The sequence below is a fragment of the Mesocricetus auratus genome, unplaced genomic scaffold, assembly GCF_017639785.1.
Source record: "Mesocricetus auratus isolate SY011 unplaced genomic scaffold, BCM_Maur_2.0 Super-Scaffold_100004, whole genome shotgun sequence".
In the NCBI taxonomy this organism is placed as follows: Eukaryota; Metazoa; Chordata; class Mammalia; order Rodentia; family Cricetidae; genus Mesocricetus; species Mesocricetus auratus.
In genome coordinates this window covers 97,023,807-97,045,159 of record NW_024429189.1, presented here as the reverse complement: position 1 = coordinate 97,045,159, position 21,353 = coordinate 97,023,807, and the positions used below count along the sequence as shown (strand labels likewise).

The 21,353-nt window shown below is 40.0% G+C and overlaps 1 protein-coding gene across 5 annotated transcripts in view; it reads right to left on the bottom strand.

The window, feature by feature from the left end:
- Positions 1–21,353, bottom strand: part of Ptpra (protein tyrosine phosphatase receptor type A) — a 100,124-nt gene that overhangs the window by 34,595 nt on the left and 44,176 nt on the right. For 4 of the 5 annotated variants that reach the window (XM_013112358.3, XM_021226336.1, XM_021226337.2 and 1 more), the window contains 3 exons: positions 14,622–14,700; positions 13,829–14,170; positions 5,721–5,747 (listed from right to left, as the gene is read on the bottom strand). In XM_013112358.3, coding sequence (XP_012967812.1) covers positions 5,721–5,747; positions 13,829–14,170; positions 14,622–14,694 — 442 coding nt within the window. In that variant the 5' untranslated portion in view covers positions 14,695–14,700. Of the gene's footprint in view, positions 1–5,720; positions 5,748–13,828; positions 14,171–14,621; positions 14,701–21,353 lie in introns of those variants that run through there. The other variant, XM_021226338.2, reaches the window with a different exon arrangement.

The window sequence follows — 21,353 nt, the reverse complement described above, 5'->3', positions numbered from 1 at the left end:
CTGCCACATCAGGTAGGGGACGCAGTAGAGTCCTACCTGTCTCCGATATACCATACATTCATTTACTGTATGACTTCTTGCATCGGGATAAAATTGTCCTTTAAGTCAGAGACTCTTTCATTGCTTATCATTTGAGCTCAAACAAAACTTAGCACACAAAAAGTACTCAAAGATTTGGAGATACAAATACTGGCAGGTCAGGAATGTAGGGCCAACATTACACTCCGTCCCAGTGTCAGTGAGCTCTGACTACAAAAAAAACAGGAGACAGAAGAGAAAAGATTGTTCTGTAGTAAACCTCAGTGGTTTCCTGACACAGGGAATATGATGAAACCAGGAGATGCTGCTAGATCCTTCTGCACCAGGCATCAAAAGCTACCATGCGTGTGCTCCCTATTCCTTTCACCACTTTCCATACCCGCCCCCAGCTGCCTTTTACCAAGACCCCGACCATGACAAAGGCTGGCTTGAGTGGATGCTCAAGCCTTCCCTCCACTCCACAGGCTCTAGCTCAGTACCAGCCACATTTCTCATGCAGCAGACCAGGTCAGGACCCCACTTTACTCATTACAAACCACACAACCCATCTGAGTTTCTTTGTTGTTTGTGAGGGAGGGTATGTCCCTTTTATGTGAAGGCCAATCCTGCCAGGTGGTCTCTGGACTATGCCCATCGTTGTCACCTCAAACTTCTTCTCTTCTTGACCTCACTTATCCTCTGTCTCAGTTAACTACTCATAACGGTTGCTTTACTTTTCTCGTTTTCTTTCCCTCAGGATTTCCTGATCCATTTACACTGACTCCACCGAAGCTGCTCAGCAAGGACCAAACAACAGCAATTACCAATCTAAGAGAAACAGTACCATTTTCATCTGGTTCACCCTCTTACCAGAGCTCTTTCAAATACATTCACAGAGCAGTAACTGTGCTTGGCTGTTTGGGACACTAGCAGAGCAGGGGCTTACATGTCACAGAAATGTCGTTCAAGACAGGGACAAGGGATTTGGAGGAAACAAGAAGAAAAAGCAGCAGGGAGATAGCAGTGGAGTGTTGCAGAGCACTCTCGAGATTTGTCCCTGCCCTTTACAGGCTACACTTCAGCAGGACACTAAATAACAGGGCAAAGTGAACTATGAAGAGATCTGCATGAAGAGCTCTCTCTATATAAGAAATGACAGGCCTAATGGCTTAAGACTTTGACAGGTTCAAGAAAGCACAAAGGCCAGTGTGATAAAACTGCAACTGGAGAGAAGGGCAGGAGCCAGAAAACATGTTATAGGCCAAAGCAGGGAGTGTGGCTTTAATTTGGAATATGATGAGAAACATAGCATTATTGGAAGACTGACACAGAAAGGACACAATTGAATTTTCCTTTGTTTAAAAGTTCTGGTAAACTGACTTAAGAATAGTAGCAGCCACTAGGTAGGAAGTCATTTCAGCAGAAAGCCAAGAGCAGTCTCCAAGGAAGGAGAAACAGTGCTGGCAGGGTAAATAAGATGAAACAGATATGAAACCGGCTTGACCAGATGAAAGCTACTGGTGAGACTTAGGAGCCCTTTCTTTTGAGTATGGGTAAGAACCCTAAATGGAATGACAGGAAGACAGAGAGTGAAGAGAGAAGTACAGCCACTCATTTTATGAGGACTTTTACATCAGGGTACATTTGCAAATAAAAGGAACAGCAGTTGGAGAGAAATGTGTGTGTGTGGGGGGGGGGTGACTGAAAATAGGGTATCACTGTATAGCTCACAGTTCACAATCCCTATTTTATCTCCCAAGGACTGAATTAGAGGTAAGTGCCACCATCCTAGCCTAAAGGGATAGGAAATGCTTACCATATTTTTCTATCGATGGTAAATTCCAAACACTGCAGTATGCGATTCCTATATTTTACAATGAACGTTCCCACTAGATGATCATTTCCTCCTCTTTGAGGCATTTTCTCCCTATAACAAAGTCCCCTGGCTATTTCATCTGTCTTCTCTGCTAGAAACAGCAGTGCTCTATGACTGTGGAAACTTCTCAGGGCTGTGTCCTTGGGATGCTTTCTTATTTTCAATCTATTATCTGATCAGATGCCTATAAATTCAAATGATATGACAGAAAGTCCCATATTTGCATTGCTTGATTCTCAACTACCTCCTGGCCACCTCCACTTTCAACTTGACGGGCTTCACAAGCAGCATGAACTCTCTGTACTACAAATGCTTTTACAAGTCAGTAGCTAGCATTCTAATCCTCCTGTTGCTCAAGCAAGAAAGGCAGAAATCCCTTTGACATTCTTCATGCATACTGTCTCTAACCAACCCAGCTGCAAGCAATTTCTTTTAGGGCTATAGCCCCTGAGAGACATTTTTTTTTTCCCTCCCAACAAAGGTAGCTAACATTCCACAAAACTTTTCCATCTGGTTACATGTCTGTGTGTTCAATCACTAGACATTTCTGAGACTTGACTATCACACTCTTCCTCTTCTTATAGATTAGCCAATCATGTCAGACTGTAAGGTTGAGCTCCCACCAATAGGAAGAGACAGTCACTACCTGTGTTAGAATAAAATCTATGTGCACTTCCTGCCCAAGAGTACTCAATAGGTCAGTTAGGGCCAAAGCACACTCTTTTTGCAAAAATAAATTGCCTGCTGAATTACTTTTCCTTTGTTTATGATTATCCTTTCTCAACAAACCAATATGTCAAATGTGTCTGCCTTTTTTCCATTCTCTGCTGTCACCAACTTCCACTGTCTCTTTTTTGTTAGAATGAAGTCTAATCTTCATTCTAGTCTTGGTCTACAACTTGTAAGTAGCTTCTATCAACACTGCCTCCTGCCACTCTTCTTTTTTATCACTAAACTTTAACCACCGGCATCCTTAAGCTGAAGACATTCTTTCTTATGCTACTGAGCATTTACTTTTCTGATTCATGTGGCTTCCCTCCATTCTTGGCCAGTTCACCTACTCATTAAGTCCTGATTTGCAGATATTACTGTCCCCAGAAGATCTACTCTAACATCTTGGTATTAAATTTATCATTTCTGAAATAAGTTCTTCAACGGCTTTTCTCCCAGCAGGTCACCACACCGATGTACACCCAGTCAATATGGTGCACTACAGCCCAGAGCTCCTGGACTCAAGCAATTTGCCTGCCTCCGCCTCCCGAATAGCTGAGACCACAGGTGTGTGCCATCGTGCCCTGTCTGTATTATTCTTATAGAGCATATATTATTTCTCTTGATAAGAACTCTCATACTTTGTAATTATTTACTTATTTGACCTTTATGCCATAAGCCACTAGGGCAAGCATATTTGTTTTATTTCTTTTTTTTTTTATTTCTTTGTGTAATTTTAAACCTGGCAGATCTCAAACATAGTAAGAGTTAGGTTGAGCAGATGAATAAAAGAATTATTGAAGCTTGAAGCTGGGTGTGATGATGAATGTCTGTTGCATATACACATAAACAAATCAACATATAAATAAAGCCTACTAAGCTTGTTCAATGTTGTGCCAGTACACGTTTCTAGGGGCTGATCACTCTAAAAGACAGGAGACAGGCTTTCTCTGTGTAGTTCTGGCTGCCCTGGAACTCGCTCTACAGACCAGGCTGGGCTTAAACTCAGAAATAAGCCTGCCTCTGCTTCCTAAGTGCTGGAATAAGCCCAGCAACAATTCTTTTTTAAAATTTTTCTTTATTTTTATTTTATTTTATGTGTTGTTTTGCCATGGTTGTGTCAGGACCCCTGAAACTGGAATTACAGACAGTTGTAAGTGGGGGCTGGGAATTGAACCCAGGTCCTCTGGAAGAACAGTTAGTGCTCTTAATCACCGAGTCATCGCTCCAGCCCCAGCAATTCTTAACATAACCAGATACTATTATTCCCTTAAAGGAGCAACACTAATTCCTCAGTAATCTAAGATTCAGGTACTGTTTACCTTCTCTGACTGACTCATAAACACTTCTTCTGGGAGGGAAGGGGAGGAGGGGAGGGAGAGAGAACTGGGATTGACATGTAAAACAAGCTTATTTCTAATTTAAATAAATAGAGAAAGAAAAAAAACCCCAAATACTTCTTCTGGTTTGGTTAACCCTGGAACATAGCACTGAGAAGGCCCCTTTAACCAGTTTTACATCCTCTCTGAGACTTAAGTTTGCCAGGAAACCTCTTCTTGTCTTGTCTCCTTTCTGAGACATGAGGCACGCTGCTTTTGTCAAGACCTTATCTGTCTTCCTGGTTCTGAGATATGTATGCCTGATAGTCTTGCTATTATCAGAGAGTTGCTAGTTGTGTCTGTGGGTATATAAACTGCAAGTCTTGTGGGAAGAAAAAGAACTTTTAGAGAATTTTTAAGGAGAACTTCTAAAGAGAACTTTAAGAAAGCTTTTAGAGAAAGAACTTTTGAGGAGAAATCTTAAAGAGAGCTTTTTGAGAGAGAACTTTTTTGAAGAATAAAGAGCCATGAAAAGAATGGTATGTGTATGAACTAATTCATTCGCCCCCAGACCTTATTAGTCAGTCATGCCCGCCTGCTGTAAGCCTCCTGCTTGAACCCTCGTTAGATGTGCTGTCTGGGGGAGATTACAGAACTTTAGGAGGTACAGCTTTGTTTGTGAAGCGCATCACTGAGGAGGCTTCTGTGGGTTTACAGCCTTGCCCTGCTCCCTGTCCTTGCTTTCTGCTTCCTGTGTGTGGTTAAGATGTGATCTCTTAGCCTCGTGCTCCTGCCACCATGCCTTGCTTGCTAAGATAGATATTCATTCCTCTGGAACTATAAGCCAAAGAAACAGAAAAGTAACTAAAAAATCACTTGGGGCTGTAGGAGCTTTACACAATTGGGTGTTGAAAATCCCTAAGAGCCATGAAAAGACACCATTTTATAGATTAAGAGAAAAACTACAGAAAACAAAAATGTTTAAAGGTAATAGTAGACTAAAAGGCAGAAACCAATTAATTCTTACAAAGTATGACCTAGGGGCTGAAGAGCTAGCTCAGTGGGTAAGAGGACTTGTTGCTCTTCCAGAGGACTCAGATTCGATTCTCAACCCCTACAAGGTGGTTCACAACTATCTCTAACTCTAGTTCCAGAGGACCAGTTGTCTTCTTCTTGCCTCCATAAGCACTGGACACATATGGTGCACAGATATACAAGGAGGCAAAACACTCATACACACAAAATAAAAAGGACTATAAAACAAACAAATCATGACCTAATATATCACCAAAGGGTAAAATACTAGCATGGGGACATGATACATATACAATTATTCTATTGTTGATTAAAATACATCAAGGGACTGAAGAAATGGCTCAGCAGCTAAGAACCTTGGCTACGAGTACCCTGGATTGATTCCCAGCATCTTCATAAGGACTCACAACCACAGGTGACTACATTCATAGGAGATCTGATGAGCTTTTGTTGCCTCTGTGGGCAACAGGCACACATGTGTGATAAAGAGACATTCGGGCAAATTACACACACACACACACACACACACACACAAATAAAATTTAAAAATATATAAAATACATGGAATCTGTTAGAATCTGTAATCTATATAAAAATAGAATGTTTGTTTCCTTTACTCTTTTCTAAGGTAAATATGGAAACATTTAAGGACAGTAAACAAACAACACAGCCATGGATACACAAAGGTAACACACAGAAGAAACATGGATTGACAGTGTACATCTTTTAAAAGGACAACAGATAAAAGGTGATTGGCTCACCTCTCCTGTCTTTTGAGTCAGAATTACCTGTGTAACAAGTAAAAAACAGAAACATTTACTCAGGTTAAAGAAAAACATTGCCATTCAATTCAAGGAAAAACGAAGAAAAAGCTCCAGAAATATAGGTAATTTTCTCCACATTCCATACACTACAGTAAATGGGGAACAAATTATCTAGGGGTTACTCAGCTTTAGTCAGTAGTCTCCTTCCTTCCTCCTGAGTATGCACACAGTGCAGCATCCAATACTCACCAAAAACAAAGTAATTCAAGGAAAAACACAAATATTAGCTACCAGGAGACATTATGTCTTTTGGACTTTTGAAATGCAAAAGGACAACATTAAAAATATAAAAGATCCACACAATAAAATGCAAAAAAAAAAAACCAAAACAAAACCAAAATCAACCAAACAAACAAACAAAAAACAACCCAAACTAAGTGATATATACCCAATCTCATATACCAATAGAGAAAAGCTTGTTTTTAGAAACCTATTATGGACTGGTAAGACAGCCAATAAGGCAAAGGCACTTGTCATAAAGTCTGATGACCTGAGTTCAATCCTCAAAAATCTACAAAATGGAAAGCAAAAAAGCAAAAACTGACCACATCACACCTGTACTGTGGCAGCACCAACCAACACTAATAAAGCAACATACAATCATACTTTTTTTGGGGGGGGGGTGTTTCAAGACAGGGTTTCTCTGTGCAACAGTCCTGGCTGTCCTGAAACTTGCTCTGTAGACCAGGCTGGCCTCGAACTCACAGAGATTTGCCTGCCTCTGCCTCCTGAGTGCTTGGATTAAAGGTGTGGACCACCACCACCTGGCCTAACATCTGTATTTTTAAAGAAACCCGTGTTAATGCCGGGCATTGGTGGTCTACAGAGCGAGTTCCAGGACAGCCTCCAAAACAATATAGAGAAACCTTGTCTCGAAAAAAAAAAAAAAAAAAAGAAATCTGTGCTATACCTACAGCTTAAACAGAGACTTAAGACAAACAGTATAATATTCTCTTACCACTATACAATAAAAATGGAAATTAACAGGCAAAATTGAAAATTAAAATAAAAACAAATGATGAAAACACCTTGTAGTGTCTTTTTTAGCTAAGTTACCAAGTTATCTGGTTAAATACTATACTTCTGAGACTAGGTATGGTTACATTATTGATTTCAGCTAATGGGATATCAACAAAAACTATGGGGAAGTATAGGTTATAAAATCTGGAAAAGAAATCGCTTCTATTCCCTTTCTTCTCAGTAACCATGGAACCACGCAAATAAAAGGGCTGTTGTTAGGAATGGCAGGGACCTTCTGCCCACATTGGGAGAAAGGGGGATACTTTAGTCCTCGTCAGAGCACCCTAACTAGCAGTGTGAACATACCTACAGGGTTACCTATGCAACATGCTGAGACCTATGCTGCATAAAAACCACACCATCAAATATTAATAAATCTGAAAACTAAAAACAAAAAAAATCAGCTTTAATTTAAAAACTTAAACAGGAAGCACAAAATAAATCTAAAACAAGGCAGAAAAGATAAAAATAATAAAAGGCTAATATGGTAAAAGAACTAATAAAAAAAGTGGTTTTTTTTGGAAGGAAAGAAGCAACAAACTATTTAACAGTAAACCCTAAGGAAAAAAGGAGATGAAAATATATAAAGTGAGAACTATTCCCAGCTATGTAGGAAATCAACCCATCCTGAGATGACTTTTCTTCAAATTCATTTGAATTCATAAATATGAGTAAAATGCAGTTTTCTATGAGAATTTTCAAATTTTTTGTCTTTAAACTTCAATGTTCTTTTAATGAAGAAAACAAAACACTAGCAACTAACACATCGACATCACATTTGCAAAGTAAAAACACAGACCAAATTCACATAGAAAAAAAAACACACACAACAAAAACCACTTGTACATATCAATGGAAAAAATCCTAAGTCACATCACAACTCCTCATGCATGTTCCTGCAAGCAATATTAATAAAACTTCTTGGGCCATTAAATAAAAGAAAAAAACTTTTAAAGAGGGAACTAGAGAGATGGCTCAATAATTAAGAGCACTGACAGCTTGCAGGAGCCAAGTTCAGTTCCCAGAACCCACATGGAGGTTCACAATCATCTGTAACTCCGTTCCAGGGATGTGATGCTGGCCTTTGTAGGCACCTCACTTGCACACAGTACACACATTCATATACATACATATAAAACATACATGCAGGCAAAACCTTCATATACATAAACAACAAATATTTAAGAAAAAGACAGAAGGTTGTTGAAGGGGGAATGGCTAGGGAGAGGAAGATTAGTACAGTGGTAGAAAGACAAGATGGGGTAGTTGAGTATGAAGAGGATCAATTCATTATATACATGCATGAAAATGTTAAGAGTGATAAATGCATATATGAGAATTTATAGCAAAAATGTAATTTCACCTTAAGCTTGCATGCATGTTCATGTATGTAAGTTGGGGCATCCGAGTACTGTAACGAGCATTCTTCCCTCCAGCCTAGTCCCAGAGCCGTATCAACCCCAAATAACACATAGAGACTCTATTAGTTACAATGTTGTCAGCCAATGTCCAGGGCTTCTCATTGGCTAGTTCTGTCTTAAGTAGTAACCATAACTACTAATTATATATATTTCTATAAGGACTTATCTTACTGAGGACACCAGCTTCATGTGTCCTCTCTTCCCTGGATCACATGGCAACTCTCTACTCTTGACTACATTTCCCAGAATCCTCCTCGACTCCTAGTCCCATCTTGCTTTCCTATTGGCCAACAGTCCTTTATTTATCAATCAATAAGACAAACATATACACAAAAGGACTTCCTCCATCAGAGTACCATGATGCATGTGTGGAGTCAGAAGTCATCCTTGGACATAGGCCCTGTCTTAGGTTACTATTGCTGTGATTAAGCACCATAATGAAAATCAATGTAAGGAGGAAAGGGTTTATTTCATCTTATACCTTGTAGTCTATCATGCACAGAAGCCAGTACAGGAACCTGGAGGCAGGAAAGGAAGCACTGCTTACTAGCCTGCTCTTCATAGCTTGCTCAGATGCTTATAGAAGCCAGGACCACTAACTCAGGGGTGGTAATACACAGTGAGGAGGGCCCTCCACATCAATCATCAAGTGCACAACAGGCCAATCAAGTGGGGGCATTATCTCAACTCAGCTGGGGGCATTTGTCAAGCTGACATAAAATTAGGCAGCACAGGGCCTCACCTTCCATCTTATTTGAGATAGGGTCTCTTTCTGTTTGCTACTACATTATGTATACCAGGTTATCTGGCCTGTGAGCTTCTGGGAATTCTCCTATCTCTACCCCACATCTTGCCACAGGAGCACTGAGATTATGGATGGGAATCACCATGTCTGGGTTTATGTGGATTCAAGGGATTTGAACTCAGGTTCTAATGCTTTTGTGACAAGCACTTTGCTCATTGAACCATGTTTGCAGCCCTTGTTTCACCTTTAAAAGGTTTAAAATTACATTGTATGTATGTGTGGAAAGACTATCAAAGTGAGAACATATCTACTTTGCTACTTCCAAGTCTAATATCTTGTATAGATTTTATAGTCTTAAATTCAGTATACACTAACAGGAAATAATTACCCATGTTCATCTCACAGAATTGTTAACTGGAAAACAGTACAGAATGAGGCCCAGGCAGATGATGGAATCAACTGTGCTTACCTTACAATTCTACCTTGCATATTCATTCCTTCAACCTGTGTAAATTATTTTGCCTTTCTCCCCTGAGCAATGGTTATAACTCACAGAAGATATTTTATGATGTTTAGTATACACATGTATTTTTGTGCATAACAAACAAAAGTTTCAAAACATTATACATATAACATGAATAGGAATGCAAAAGGAAGCCAGGCGGTGGTGGCGCACGCCTTTAATCCCAGAACTCGGGAGGCAGAGGCAGGCGGATCTCTGTGAGTTCCAGGCCGGGCTGGACTGATAGCCTCCAAAACAATACAGAGAAACCCTGTCTCGTAAAAACCAAAAAAAAAAAAAGGGAAATGCAAAAGGATCACCCACTAAGACAAAATAAATACTAATGATGGTGGACCATTAAACAGATTTCATGAATGGGTCATAATCTATACTTTAACATTAAAACACGAAGTAACATTGCTTCCAGTTCTCAATCTAATCAAGAATAGTAGCAGCCATGGACATTTAACATATCTCTGCTATTGTGGAACATTTTTAAAAAGATTAATTAATTAAACTGGGTGTTGGTGGCGCATGCCTTTAATCCCAGCACTCGGGAGGCAGAGGCAGGCAGATCTCTGTAAGTTCGAGGCCAGCCTGGTCTACAGAGCGAGTTCCAGGACAGCCTCCAAAACAATACAGAGAAACCCTGTCTCGAAAAACCAAAAAAAGATTAATTGATTGATTGATAGATTGATTTTGTATGCAAGGTTCTGCCTGCATGTCAGAAGAGGGCACCGGATCTCATTATCGATGGTTGTGAGCCACCTTGGGGTTGCTGGGAATTGAACTCAGGACCTCTGGGTGAGCAGCTGGTGCTCTTAACCTCTGAGCCATCTCTTCCAACTCTGTGGAATATTTCTTTACACTGTGTGAAGATGTGTCACTGTGATTGGTTTAATAAAGAACTGAATAACCATTAGCTGGGGAGGAAGAGGTCAGACAGGACTTCTGGGGATAAAGAGCTCTGGGACAAAGAAAGGAGGAGTCGCCAGTCAAAGGAGAGGAAGCAGATGGGCAAAATGGAGATGAGATAACAAAGGCACAGAAGAATGCAGATGAAAAATATGGGTTAAGTTATAAGAACTAGTTAGAAACAAGCCTACGGCGCACAGGTCGAGCTTTTATGATTAATAGTTAAATCTCCGTAGTTTTTTTGTTGTTTTGTTCTGTTTTGTTTTGCTTTTTTGTGAGATGGCAGTCTAAAGAAAAATCCATCTACACTCCATATTTATTTTACAGTACGAGTGCCTCCACTGAATATATTAGCCCCAGCCCTTTCTGAAACAGGGTATGGCTATGTAGCCTAGGCTGCTCTGGAACTATAAATCTTCCTGCCTCACTTGCTATATGCTGGGATTACAGCCAAGTATATCACCTTGCTTGACCATGTAATTATGTAACCAGAGCACAAGTTGTAACAATTATAACAGCTGACTTAAAAAAAAAAGGTTGTGCCGGTGGTGGTGGTGTGCACCTTTAATCCCAGCACTCGGGAGGCTCGGGAGGCAGAGGCAGGAGGATCTCTGTGAGTTCGAGGCCGGGCTGGACCGACAGCCTCCAAAACAATACTGAGAAACCCTGTCTCATTAAAAACAACAACAACGAAAACAAAACAAAACAAAAAAAGGTTGCTTATTACTTTGTACAGTACTGTGTTGTAGTATCTTACTTAGATCAATTTATTTATTTATTTTTCTTTTTTGAGACAGGGTCTCACTATGTAACTCTGTTTGTTCTAGAACTCACTCTGTAGACCATGCTGGCCTTGGATTCACAAAGATCCACTGGCTTCTGCCTCCCAAGTGTTAGAATTAAAGGCGTGCACCACTACACACAGCTTAGATCAATTCATTAAACAACTTTCTATGGGCATGAATTATTACCACCATCAGTTTCAATTTTACATATGAAAAACTGAGGTACAGATAAAATCAAGTAAATTTACCTATGCTCACAATGGAACTTATGGCAGAACTGGGATTGAACAGGAACAAGTACTGTGGGTCTGCAAACTATGCTTTTTTTGTTTTGTTTTTGAAGATAGGGCTTCTCTGTAGCTTTGGAGCCCCTCCTGGCACTTGCTCTGTAGACCAGGATGGCCTTGAACTCACAAGAGATCCGCCTGCCTCTGCTTCCCAAGGGCTGGGTTTAAAGGTGTGCACCACCACTGCCCAGCTGCAAACTATGTTCTTCACTATACCTAACAATGCTATCTTGTCTATATTGCAGAAACAATGACATTAAAACAGGCAGGTAGTGGGTCTACACTATATGGTCTAGTTGCAAGAACTCCTGAACAAATTGGGAGCATGGGGGAGAGGGGAGAGGGAAAAGAGGCAGGAGGAAGAGGAGGGGGGAGAACATGAGGGAATCAGGAAGACTGAGTCAGGGGAAGAATAGAGGAGGGCAAGAAAAGAGATACCATAATAGAGGGAACCATTATAGGTTTAAAGAGAAATCTGGCACTAGGGAAATGTCCGGAGATCTATAAGGATGACCACAACTAAGAATTGAATGCTCTTCCCCTATAATGAGATTGATGACTATGTTAAATGCCATCCTAGAGCCTTCACCCAGTAGCTGATGGAAGCAGAAGCAGAGACCCACGCTAAGCACTGAGCTGAACTCATGGAATCTAGTTGTAGAGAGGGAGGAGTGATGAGTAAAGGGGTCAAGACCATGCTGGGGAAACCTACAGAAACAGCTGATTTGAGCAAGTGGGCGCTCATGAACCACAGGCTGACAGCTGGGGAACCAGCATAGGACCAAACCAGGCCCCCTGAAAGCGGATGAGTTAGGAGGTCTGGGCAGTCTATAGAGCCTCTCCTGAGTATTTATCCCTAGTGCATGAATGGACTTTGGGAGCCCATTCCCCTAGTAGGGATACTCTCTCAGCCTAGATACATGGGGGAGGGCCTAGGCCCTGTCCCAAATGATGTGACAGACTTTGATGATGCCCTATGGAAGGCCTCACTCTCCCTGGGGAATGGATAGGGGGGTGGGATGAGAGGGGTCAGTGGGGGGGGCATGGAAGAATGGGAGGGAGAGGGAACTAGAATTGATACATAAAATAAGATTGTTTCTAATTTAAATAAAAATATTTTTTAAAAAAAGACATCATCTTTAGTACCAAATACAATTAAATTTCGAAAGTACTTTTTTGGAATTCCATCATGAGCCAGACATGGATACACCTAAGGGAATCTGAATCAGACAAGAAATTTGAGCCAAAAGGATGTGACCATAGATGAGAGAACAGCAGTTTTGCTAGAAAAGAAATTTCATTTCTGTGGCAATTGGAGCAATTACTTTACTCCATGCAGAAGCTATCTGAGGGACCCTCTATTGTCTTCTATAGACCAGGAACCTAGTCAAGTAAGCCAGAAAGTTGCTCTACCCAAGCTAGTCTCAGGCCCAGGTTCTGATCCCGTTCTTTGGGCTACTGCTGTTTCAATCTAGTGACTCAAATTCAAGGAGACAGAGACTTGTGCTGAACAGATGGCTCTGAAATGTATAAGCTTCGGTGAGCCCCTCCTTCTCATTGTACCTATGGGCATTAGTCTACTGCTTTGTTATGCTGTGGAACATCATCTTCATTCTCTTCTCATGGCCTCCATGGACTGCTTCTTCTCCAGGCCAATTCACTACCCAGTCTGTGCTTTTCATCTTTAGTCTTTTGATAGCTACTAGTTTCCCCTTTTTTTTATCCAATACCTCTAAACACATTTGGGTCTCAACAATCTAATGAGGATCTTACCTATCAGAAAATGCTATGCTAACCAGGTATTAAGAATTGCTTACAAGATGGGGGCTGGAGGGATGGCTCTGTGGTTAAGAGCACTTGCTGTTCTTTCAGAGGACCTGAGTTTTATTCCCAGCACCCGCATCAGGTGGCTCACAACTACCTGAAATTCCAAGTCCAGGGATCTAACACCGTCTCTTGCCTCCGAGGGTACCTGCACACACGTGTTGTACATAAATTCATGCAAACACAATAGACTCAAGCACACGGACATGGACACACATACATAAAAGCAAATCTTTTTAAAAAATCCTTTTTTCTAGGTGTCATTACTTTTCTTGGCAAACATATACTTTAAGAATTTCATGGCTGCTGGGCGGTGGTGGCGCATGCTTTTAATCCCAGCACTTGGGAGGCAGAGGCAGGTGGATCTCTTTGAGTTCGAGGCTGGGCTGGACCGACAGCCTCCAAAACAATATAGAGAAACCCTGTCACGTAAAAACAAAACAAAACAAACAAAAAAAAGAATTTCATGGCTATAATACATGTAAAGATAGTAACGTGGTAAATAAGGCCAGAGTGAGAGGAACACGTGGAAAGCATCTCTGGTACCTGCAGGAGGGAAGGTTTCTGGAGTGGTTGCTGCTGTGCTGGAATTCCCCTCCCAGGGTTCTGTTCTGGCTTCTGTGAACTGGCTATCAGGAAGCCAGGTTCCATTTGGTGAAATGGTGGTGCTTCCCGAGTCCGTGCTTGCTGCTCTCTTGGTCCCATTGTCAGAGTGAGAAGAGTTAACAGTAGTTACATAGGTGGGTTCCAGAGTTAGATTTGGGCTAAATGTTGGTGCCTCAGAAAGAGAAATTACTGAAGAGGTTGGATTTGAAGTTTTATTCTCCTCCTTAACTGATTCTGTTGTTGATGTTGTAATTAATTTTGTAACTTCTAAAGAAGGTGAAACTACAAACACAAAAACAAAAAAGAAAGATCTTATGAAGAATATGAAGCACAAAAGTTAAGACACAAAGTAGTAAGCATTAATAAATGCCTCTAACATCTGGACACATACAGAGACCAGACAGATACCTACACTCATACCCTCTTAATGCTGGACCCTTTTGCTGTCCATAGCATTAAAATGACGTTTCACTTATTTCTTCAGAATCAGTATATAGGGTTGTAAATATTAACATTTCTTTTACATCTTAGGAAAAAAATAGTCTCTCTAATTATTTTAGCATACAGAACAAAGCCAAGCATTAATGCAATTCAAAGACTGGCAGGAGCTTCACAATCACATTTAAATGAAAATTTATTAATATTTAAATGCTAATTCCTTCAAATTTGGGTCACTATATGTAAAATCAAAAATCTATCTCAAATACTAGCCTTCTGAGATGACAATTTTTACCTGTAGTAGCATTGTTGGCATTAACATGTATTAGACCACTGCCAAACAGAATAAGAATGAACCAGGAATCCATGCTGACCTAGAAAACAGGGAGACACACAAGATAAAGTCTTACATTATTATAATTATGTTCAAATGATTCAAAATATAAGTTATTTTGGGTAGCATCATTCTTAGTTATTGAAATATATACACAGGATCTTTCAATAGTTTGATAGGCTGTTTTCCCCAGAAGTTCAGCTATTAACTGTGTCTTCATAGAAATATAAGTAAATTTAAATAGCATTTTTTAAAGTATACTTCTCAACCTTGGTTGCACTTTAAAAACTATTTTAAAAATCTAGTGCTAGACTGTATCTCTATGTATGAGAGACAGGCAGTCCTTAAATTTCCTAAGTTCATCTATTCGGGACCTGAGTACAGTACTGATCTAGGTTCTAGAGAAAGAATTGAGGACCAATTTATTTACAAGCCATGCTTTCATGTGGTCTGTAGTCTAGACTTAAATCAATACGGTAGTCACTATCTAAGTGAAAGAGGGCTTGCCTCCCTAAGAGGCATATGAAAATACTGAGGTGGGGTATATGCAGGTAATTTATACAAACCCAGACATTTGCTATGGTACAATGGCATTGCCTAGCTGGGGAATGTATTTAGCAGTGGCATTCTCCAAGACTTTTCTATTCTTTGTAGGCTGTGATAATGAAGTCAGTGCTACATTATGTTAGATGTCCATAATTCTTAAAGAACTGGATAGTGGCCAGGCGGTGGTGGCACATGCCTTTTATCCCAGCACTTAGGAGGCAGAGGCAGGTATATCTCAGAGAGTTTGAGGCCAGCCTGGTCTACAGGAGCTAGATCCAGGACAGCTAGGGATATACAGAGAAAGCCTGTCTTGAAAAACCACACACACAAAAAAAAACTGAATAGTGAACTTATGTTGATCTCTGACAGAATCCAGTTCAGTTCCTACCTGATCATATTTCAAAGCTGGTAATGCATACATCATTTACACAAGGATCAGGCTGGAAGGCTATTGTATATGTGTGATCAGCTACTCCGGGTAAATCAAGAAAAAATAAGTTGGTTTACAGAATTAAATGTTTAAAATACATTTTAAAAGAGAATAAGCAAATATTTGTGACTTGAAGCTACAAAAGAACTTTCTAAGCATAAGGGCAATGCATGCAGCCATGAAAGCAAAAATGGAAGCTGATTAGGAAAACAAGTTTTAAAAAAACTGATCATAAACAATGCTCATGGATAGGAAATTAGTTTTATTGATGTCATTTCTTCCAAAATTAGTCCATAGGTAAACACAATCTTGATTTAAAAAAATCACAAGTCTTTTGTAGATATTGACAAACTGTTTTGAAAGTTTATATGGAGGCAAAAGACTCAAGTCAAGTAGATACTGGAAAAGGAAAATAAAAGTTAGAGGACCAACACTGCCTAATACCAAAACCTCTCAAAATAAGTAGAAAAGAATTACTTGCATAACAACACACATCATCATGGGTATATCTAAAAAGATTCATTTCATATGCTAAGTGACTAAAAGTTGGTACCAGAAGTACATAATTATGATTCTATATGCATGAAGTTCTACCATAAGCAAAATTAACTTACATAGGAAAAAAAATCAGAGTAAGAGTACCCTAGAAAAGGTATTTATTACGAAGAAACATGACAATAATACAGGTTGAGTGAGTAGTCTTTATTTAAATGGTAGGTACTCAAAGTGTCTGGGCTTCCACAATTGGTTAGGTTTGGGAGTATTTACATTCATGTTACTGGGTAGGATTCTGTAACTTCTGATTTCAGATTAGAAATGTCAACCCCTTACTATGTATCCTAACAGTGGAAGAAGATGGACAAAGATGGACTTCCAGAATTCACTAAAAGACCTATACACTTCACTGTCATAAATTTTTATCTTAAAAGGAAAAAACAAAACAAAACAAAAAACAGCCAGGTAGTAATGTTGTAAGACTTTAATCCCAGCACTCAGGAGGCAGAGGCAGATCTCTGTGAATTTGAGGCCAGCCTGATCTCAGCAAATTTCAGGACAGCCAGAGCTGTTACACAGAAATCCAGTCTCAAAAAAAAAATTCCTCTAATCCAATGATTCTCAACCTCTGGGTCATGATCCCTTTGGGGGTCAAACAATCCTTTCACAGGGGTCGCCTAAGACCATTGGAAAACACAGACATTTACATTATGTTTCATAACAGTAGTAAAATTAGTTATGAATATATATATATATTCATTCTATAAGTTTTAAAGAAACTTGACAGACACAAAGTGCTTGTCATCAAGCCAAGGATCTGAGTCAGATCACTGGGACCCTCACAGTGGTAGGACAGATATTATTCCAGCAAGTTGTCCTTCACATATGCACTCAATATACACATGTATACTATATATATATATATATATACATATGCTTTATATAATTAAAAATGAATTGGTAGCTGGGAGGGGGGTGGAACACACCTTTAATCCCAGCACTCAGGAGGCAGAGTGAATTGAAGGCCAGCCTGGTCTATAGAATGAGTTCTAGGACAGCCAAGGCTACAAAGAAAGACTCTGTCTCAAAACCCCACCCCCTCAAAAAAGGAATGAATAAGAGGCTAAGTAGATAGATGACTAAAAAAAAAACCTATAGTGGAATATTATTAAACGGATGAGCATGAGGGCATGAATGCCACTGTCAGCACTCATGAGCAAAAGCTGAGTGTGGAGCACATGCTTATAAACCCAGTCCTGGGAGTACAGAGGCAGGCAGATCTCTAGGAGCAGCCAACTTAGCCTAAATCAGAACATTTAGTTACAACCAGAGGAACATCCTCAAGGCTGGCCTTGACACACATGTGCACCCCTCACACGCACGCCGGGCATGCTCTGGTAAGCCAAGGCTACATGGAGATACTTCGATTAATAAAATGGGTTAACAATTAAGAGAGCTATACAATAAGAAGCCTGAGCCATTGGCCAAACAGTTCCTAATTAACATAAGCCTCTGTGTGTTTATTTGGGACTGCATGACCAGGCAGGACAGAATCTCCATCTACAGTACACACATGCAAATAAAATGTAATAAAAATTTTTAAAGTTTATTATGGAAGCTGGAGAGATGGCTCAGCAATTGAAGTGTTTGTTGCTCATACAGAGGACAAGAATTTGGTTTCTAGCACCCATGTTGGGTCTTTCACTACTGAGTAACATCCAATGTATCTGTATTGAGGCACACTTACCACCCCCCTTTACTAATTTAAAAAGAAATTTAAAATAAAATAAAAAATTTGAGTGTTGGCCTAGGCCCCTGCCACTGTGTGCTTCGGCCCTACTCACCTCCAGGCCCTTCTCTGCTACCTAACTGGATGGCAGATAAGAGCCATCAAGTTTAGGTCACCAGCTTGGTGGGAAGATCATTCATAAGGAAATTCTGGTTGAAATAATTTTCAAGGATGATGAGTGTTTTACTTTCCATGACATTTTCCCTTAATCATTAACACATTTCTGGTGATATTCAAGAAACATACAGCCCAAACTTCTGCAATAGCTGCTAATGACCTGGGTTTGAACAGCTGTTAGCGAATGGTGGTGAAGGGCGGGTGCAGATAGGCATAGTTCATCATATTCATCTCCATGTTCTTGGAGGTAGGCGATGAACTGACTTCCTGGTTAAGAATGTTGAACTGGCCTCCTAGCTAAAAATGTTGGAGATAATTTCCCCATCTCTATGTATTGATTAAGTTGGCAAACTCTAATATGTTAAATATGTCACAAACTTATTTTTGGCTGTGTATGAACAGATTGAAGAGAATTTTAAAAATCTATGCTCAATAAAAGATGTCATATGTAAAAAAAAGAGTTGTTTGTACATATTACATTTATTTTCTGGATTTGTAAGTTATTTCCCAATAGGCAAAAATAGACTGAGTAAGACAGAATTACATGTTTTAGAAAAGCTAAAATGCTAAGAGAATCCAAGTTTATAACAGTGTATGTGTGTGTGTAAGTTGGTGATTGATGAGTGTGTGTGTGTAAGTTGGTGATTGATGAGTGTGTGTGTGTAAGTTGGTGATTGATGAGTGTGTGTGTGTGTAAGTTGGTGATTGATGAGAGTGTGTGTGTGTGTGTGTGTGTGTGTGTGTGTGTGTGTGTGTGTGTGTGTGCAAGTTGGTGATTGATGAGTCTTCCTCAATAACTCTCTGCCTTACTGCTTGAGGCAGGGTTTCTCAAATCGATCAGGAGCTCACCAATGTGACCAATCTAGCTTGTCAGTTTGCTCTAGGAACCCCCAAACCTTCTGACTGCTGAAACACAGGTGGGTCACGACGTTCAACTGGCAATTACATGGGTTCTGGGGACCAGAACTCTGGTCCTCACATTTCCAAAGCTTTATTTCATTGAGCCATCTCCCCAGCTCCCCAATTATTTATTTAAAATAGAAAATACAAAAACTTGTTAATCATAAACCTTTAGTAAACTGAGTACCTAACAGCCAAAAGGCAAGCACACTTTGGGGGATGAATCAAGGAATCTGTTTAATTCCTTAGTATATCAAATACAATGGCACACATACTGTGTTTGTTCCCCTGCTCCTCCATATCCAAAGAGCCAATATGTAATTCTTACTCATCACAAAAACATTTCTAACTTATTTAAACATGTTTCCATTACATATACATCAGGTTGATCAACTACCAAAGTTCAACATTTAAACAATAAAATAAACCCAGATGCCATTAACATGCACAAAAGCAGTATGATAAAAGACTAAGGAAATTTTGGAATTAAAAAAAAATGGCTGTTGCTTGGTTTCTTTTCCTGTTGTGATTAGACCACCACCACCACAACACCACCCTTGAGGAAAGCAATTAAGACAAGGCTTATTCTGGCTCACAATTTAAGATTCTAGCCCATCAAAATGGGGAAGCCACAGCAGCAAGAGCTCCACGCAGTGGATCACACTGTACCTACAGGCAGGAAGCAGAGAGTGATGAATGCTTGTTCAGTTCACCTCCTTTTTACACAGTCCAAGATCCTAGCCCAGGGGTTGGTGTCACCCACAGTGGGCAGGTCTTCCTGTTTCAATTAACCTAACCAAGATAAGCCCTGACAGCACATCCACAGGTCCATTTCCTAGAGTCTAGATCTCATCATGTTGATAATAGAGGCAACATCACAACTGTACTTTTCCTGATACTGAATAAGAATATTTTCTAAATGGTCATAGAATTCAACCTGAAACATTTCCTATAGGATAAGTGAAGATTTTTTTTGTTTTTTGTTTGTTTGTTTGTTTTTCGAGACAGGGTTTCTCTGTATTGTTTTGGAGGCTGTCGGTCCAGCCCGGCCTTGACCTCACAGAGATCCACCTGCCTCTGCCTCCCGAGTGCTGGGATTAAAGGTGTGTGCCACCACCGCCTGGCAAGAAGGCTTTGTTCTTAAGAACTTCCTCCAAAGGAGCCCTGCAGGCCGGGCTGGACTGACAGCCTCCAAAACAATACAGAGAAACCCTGTCTCGTAAAACCAAAAATATAAGTGAAGACTTTTAGTTCTTCATTAGGGATACACAAGTGGGCAATGTTCACTGGCTGTTCGATTTCTCACATCTTCCCTCCCATTTAAAAAGACCAGGATACACTTTATACATTTTATATACTACTTTGTATACTTCCTCTGACTTAACGCTTATGAATTCTGCTATGCTGACAGTGCAGAGTAGAGCTACCATAAGTTGCTCTAAGTACACTTTGTTGTTGGTAGTATATCTCTCATTATATAAACTGTAAATGTTAAATTGGACAAGCCTCCTGCAAAGAAAAAAAAAAGTAGCCAGGACTTTGAGCATGCTACAAGCACTTTACTACTGAGTTATAGCTCCAGCCCAGAAACCTGATTTTTCATTTTTTGTTTTTTCAAGACAGGGTTTCTCTATGTAGCCCTGGCTGTCCTAGAACTCACTCTGGACCAGGCTAGCCTAGAATGCAGAAATTCACCTGCCTCTGTCTCCTGAGTGCTAGGATTAAAGGTGTGCATCACTACCACCAGGCTAGAAACCTGAATGTTTAATCCATGGACAATTAATTATACAACTTACACACATTTCATGGCTAATTTCTTTGAAAATCAATCCTTCATTCAAAATGAAGGAATGAACCATCATAAGCACACCAAAGATATGCTAGAGAAAGCCTGCCATTGTTGGCTTCTGTCCAAAGAACAATATTTCTTGCCCTGATATGTAATTCCTGCCAATAGATGCCAAGGCTGACATCGAGACGTCTCACATGAGAGCGAAGAGAAGAAGAAAACTGAAGCACAAGAGAATATGTATTATTTAGTCAGGTGTGGACAACTGAGCAAACACAAGCAACTCATAAGGTGTAAGAGCGACTCCTCACATTTTGACTATTGATGACATGGGATGAGAAGGATGAGGGTGCTCTGCATACATTTAGTAAAGAAAAAGGTTATAAACACTAACACTATGTGGGTGTCATGGGACACACATACATTTCCAGCAACCAGGAGGCTGAGGAAGGAGGATCTATAGTTGAAGGCCAGTCTGGAGCTAATCATGAGGTCACTTCTCAAGGAAACAACAGTAACAACACTATGAAGTCCTTAACTAATGAAGGAGATCTGAGCTGTGCACTCCTCAGAGTTTAGACAGTGGTTCTAAAACCTTCAATTAAATCTTTCTAATCACGTGCAAGA